The sequence below is a fragment of the Salvelinus sp. IW2-2015 genome, unplaced genomic scaffold, assembly GCF_002910315.2.
Source record: "Salvelinus sp. IW2-2015 unplaced genomic scaffold, ASM291031v2 Un_scaffold5017, whole genome shotgun sequence".
Taxonomy (NCBI): Eukaryota; Metazoa; Chordata; class Actinopteri; order Salmoniformes; family Salmonidae; genus Salvelinus; species Salvelinus sp. IW2-2015.
This window is the reverse complement of record NW_019946285.1, coordinates 469-5,007: the sequence shown is the minus strand read 5'-3', so window position 1 is coordinate 5,007 and position 4,539 is coordinate 469. Positions and strand designations below refer to the sequence as shown.

Here is a 4,539-nt window from a genome sequence, read left to right as displayed (position 1 = left end):
CAGTACAGAACTGGGAGGGAACACAGGAGAGTTAATAGTACAGAACAGAACTAGGAGGGAACACAGGAGAGTTAAAGTACAGAACAGAACAAATCCTCTATTATTACATCTGTAGACGTCAAATGGACTTAATGAAATACAAAATAAATAAATGTATTGGCACGAAGACAGACCAGTGGGTCACAGATGAAAAAAAAAAGTTCTGTCAATTTTACTGATATATTTGAATAAAAAGAAGTAGCAGGATCCCTTCAGAATTGTTCTCATCTATTTGTATCTCTCTGGCAGACAAACACGCACCCTTTAAAAGCCTTTGAGTAAAAAAGAGAACAAATCCTTGCTTTTCTATAGAACTTTCAGATCTTTTTATGATGAGACATCAGACCTGGGCCAAGACTAGAAATAATGACTCYTTAGCWGATTGGCAGCTTTTCAGGCAATTGAGAAGTACATGTTCATTTTCAATCAAGAAAACAAAATCWAGCTACTTTCTATGTTCTATCTCAGACTYTGCTGGTGATCCGTCTAAATTTTGTACAACATTTAATGCACTGAAGCGTCGAAAGTCCTCTCCTTCCCTGCATAAGAAAGTTATGTCAGACTCTGGCATGATTACTGAGAAATGTAAGATAAGTGATGCTCTTGATCAGTGTTTGATCTCAGGAAGGCTTTTTATTTAAATGAAATGGTGGTTTAATAAATCGAGTGCCTGCTCCTCTCCCAGACTCTTAGTTGTTTTGAAGGGAAGTTCAACTTCTAGTAAATCTTTGTTTTCATTTCACCAATGTTCTACTTGTTCCGTTGTAAAAGAATACACYGGGTCTGATTTGCTTGATCCTTTCTTGCTGCAGCTTTCTGCTCCTGTGATTGCAGAATCTTTAACACAAATGTTTTACATTACAATGGTTTCTGGAACCATCGGCAGGGTCTGGAAGGCCACCCATATACTCCTCCTTCACAAAGGTGGTGACCCCTGTGACCCCTGTGGTGACCCCTGTGACCTAAATAATTGTGTAAATACTACACTTAGATCCTTTTTTTAACTTAAATGTATACTAAGTAGTGCACTACTTTAGACCATGGTCTATAGGGTAGTAGTGCACTACTTTAGACCAGGGTCTATAGGGTAGCAGTGCACTACTTTTAGACCAGGTCTTGCGGTTCAGCAGATGCACCTTACTTGTAGACCCTGACCATGTCTCTAGGTAGCTAGACAGTACTTAGTACAGCGCTTATCGCTCCCCGTAGCATAGTGCACACTTTATACGCGAGCGGCCTCGTCATCTTGGTAGTAGCTGCTACTACTTTAACCAGGCCAGGGTCTGATAACTTGCTATAGATTTGAGTAGGTGCACCCTACTTTAGACAGGGATCTTACCTAGGGGTTCAGTAGATGCACCTACTTTAGACCAGGTCTATAGCTCCCCCAGTGTAGTAGTGTGCACTACATTTAGGACCAGCGGCCTTATGAGCCCGGTCTCCCAGCCTGGCCCCGTGTAGGCCACTACTTCGTAGACACAAGGAGTCCTTAGGGCTTGCCGTAGCTAGTCATACTTTAGACACGGTCTATCGGTCAGTATGCAGCTGACCTCTTAACCGGGGTCTATAGCCGGTAGCCGTGAGTGGCACTACTTGTAGACCAGGGTCTATAGGTAAGCAGTGCACTACTTTAGACGCAGGCGTCTATCAGGTAGTAGCTGGGCACTACTTTCTAGACCAAGTCCTACTCGCGTCAGTAGTGCACTACTTTAGACCAGGAGATCCATTCAATCACCACCCAGTTAGATGAATCTGCTTTTAGTTGTTTTTACGCATCTCCTGTGGAATGATCTCCAAAACTCCTTACAGATGCTGGAGCTGGTATTTGTTTCATATGACTGTGTTTGGATTTTTTGAAATTGAACCCACAACTCTGGAGTTGCAAGCGCGACGSTCTACCAACTGAGCCACATAAAACATTTAAACATTCAAGACCACCACAGGTGCTGTTTCAGAGGAATAGTACTACTGATGTAGGATCTTAATTTGAGCCAGCCTGCTACAGCAGGAAAATAATCCTACGGCAACAGGTAATGTGAATTATAATAACGGTGGTGTAGKGCTTGATATATTTTTAGTTAGGGCAAATCAACTCTGACATTTTAAAGCGGTAATTACAAACTCTAGAAGCCTTTTTAAACCTAGAAAATACTACACGTTTGCATTTCCTGCCTTGCAGGAAGATTCCTGCATCAACAGGAGGATCAAATTAAGATACTGCATCTGTAGAAAGGCTAAATAAAAAATTATAACCACAATTGGTTGCTAAGTGGCATTAAAATCAGGCACTTGTGTGGGTTTGAAAGTTAAAAAGCCTCTATTGTGTAGGAGTCATTATTAAAATACAGCGGACGCGTTTCGGGTAACGCCTACATCACCGTGTCTGCTGATGCTGAAGTGTTTCCAGCAGAATCTCCAGGATGTTCGACTCACTGTGTTACGTCTGGTTCATCCAGGCTCCGTCTCTGTGTCTCCAGGATGTTCGACTCAGACATTGTGAGGCAGTTCTTAGCTTGGCATCCCCGACTTATTTCACTGCTGTTTGAAGTGAAACCACGGTGTGCACTGTGTTACGTCTGGTTCATCCAGGCTCTGTCTCTGTGTCTCCAGGATGTCCTATTCAGACTTTATGCGTCAGTTCTCCAAGCTGGAGATCTGTAACCTGACTCCGGACACACTGACCAATGACGAGGTGGGCCGCTGGAACCACTACCAGTACAAAGGCATGTGGAGGGTAGGGTCTACCGCTGGAGGCTGCAGGAACCATCCAGGTACATCTAACAAGTCTGAATAGTTTAAAGGAGAAGTTGTTGACCGTCTGTAGATGTACAGTACAGTAAAAGCCGTGTTATAAAAGCGTCTGAAAGAGACTTTTGTTTTGCGATTTCACTTGACTTGACTTCCTCATGCTCGTTCTGCATTATCGGGGGCTCGAAATAAACATGAACAAAATCTCCAAAAACACCCAAATATACTGGAACAAAAATATAAACGTAGAATGCAACAATTTAATCGATTTTACTGAGTTACATTTCATATAAGGAAATCAGTCATTTAAAATRAATTCATTAGGCCCTAATCTATGGATTACACATGACTGGGAATACAGATATGAATCTGTTGGTCACTGTTTTTTTTTATTTTACCAGGCAGGTCAGTTAAGAACAAATTCTTATTTTCAATGACGGTCTAGGAACAGTGGGTTAACTGCCTTGTTCAGGGGCAGAACAACATATTTTTACCTTGTCAGCTYGGGGATTCGATCTTGCAACCTTGCGGTCSAACGCTCTAACCACTAGGCTACGCTGCCGCCAAAAAAGCTACCTTGTAAAAAAAAACGAGTCAGTATCTGGTGAACCACCATTTTGSCTCATGCAGCGTGACACGTYTCCTTCGCGTAGAGTTGCTCTGGCTGTTGATTGTCACCTGTGGAATGTTGTCCCACTCCTCTTCAATGGCTGTGTGAAGTTGCTGGATATTGGCGGGAGAATAGCACAGCTGGTCCGGGGAAACCGGTCGAATCATACAAAATGACTGATTTCCTTATATGATCTGTAACTCATTAAAATCTATTAAATTGTTGCATTCTGCGTTTATATTTTTGTTCAGTACATTTGAGTGTTTTTGGAGATTTTGTTCATGTTTATTTCGAGCCCCCATATTACAGAAGGAGTATGAGAGAGTCTTTGACTGGTTGGGTAAAATTTCGATGTATCCTAGATGCCATTTCCTCTCGTTTTGCCCTTAAGCAAGGCACTGATTTCCCTCTGTGTGGTTTCCTTCCAGCCACGTTCTGCTCCAACCCCCAGTTTCTGGTGTGTCTGGAGGATGTGGACGATGACCCTCTGGATGGTGTGGATGGCTGCACTTTCCTGGTGGGCCTGATGCAGAAAGACGGACGGCGCAACCGCCAGATGGGGGAAGACCTCAGTGCCGTCGGGTTCGCCATCTACGCGGTATGTATTACACCAATGTTTCTTAATTAGGCCCCTCGCCCCAAATGAAGCATAGATCATCAATCAACTATTCTGCTCCATCATACTCTGTTCTGTTCTGTTCTGTTCTCTGTTCTGTCAATGTGGAGGCTATATACAGGGGGGTACCGGTACAGAGTCAATGTGGAGGCTATATACAGGGGGTACCGGTACAGAGTCAATGTGGAGGCTATATACAGGGGGTTACCGGTACAGAGTCAATGTGGAGGCTATATACAGGGGTTACCGGTACAGAGTCAATGTGGAGGCTATATACAGGGTGTTACGGTACAGAATCATTGTGGCGGCTATATGCAACGGTGGTACAGTACAGAGTGCAATGGGAGGGCTATATACAGGAGTTGTTCACCGGTTCAGAGGTCCAATGTGGGGCTACTGATACAGGGGGGTTACCGTACAGCAGCCAATGTCGGAGGACCTATATACAGGGTTCCCCGAGAGAGGGAAGAGCGAGGAACAAGGGGTACCGGATACAGCAGTCAGATGATGGGGGCTATACTACAGC

The 4,539-nt window shown here is 43.8% G+C and overlaps 1 protein-coding gene across 1 annotated transcript in view; it reads left to right on the top strand.

Moving 5' to 3' along the window:
* The window catches only part of LOC112077880 (calpain-2 catalytic subunit), a 26,986-nt gene extending 22,961 nt beyond the window's left edge, over window positions 1-4,025 (top strand). The window contains exons 7-8 of the mRNA XM_024144287.2: window positions 2,650-2,810; window positions 3,826-4,025. Of these exons, the coding sequence (XP_024000055.2) occupies window positions 2,650-2,810; window positions 3,826-4,025 (361 nt within the window). The remainder of the gene's footprint in view (window positions 1-2,649; window positions 2,811-3,825) is intronic.
* Window positions 4,026-4,539: the final 514 nt, after the last annotated feature.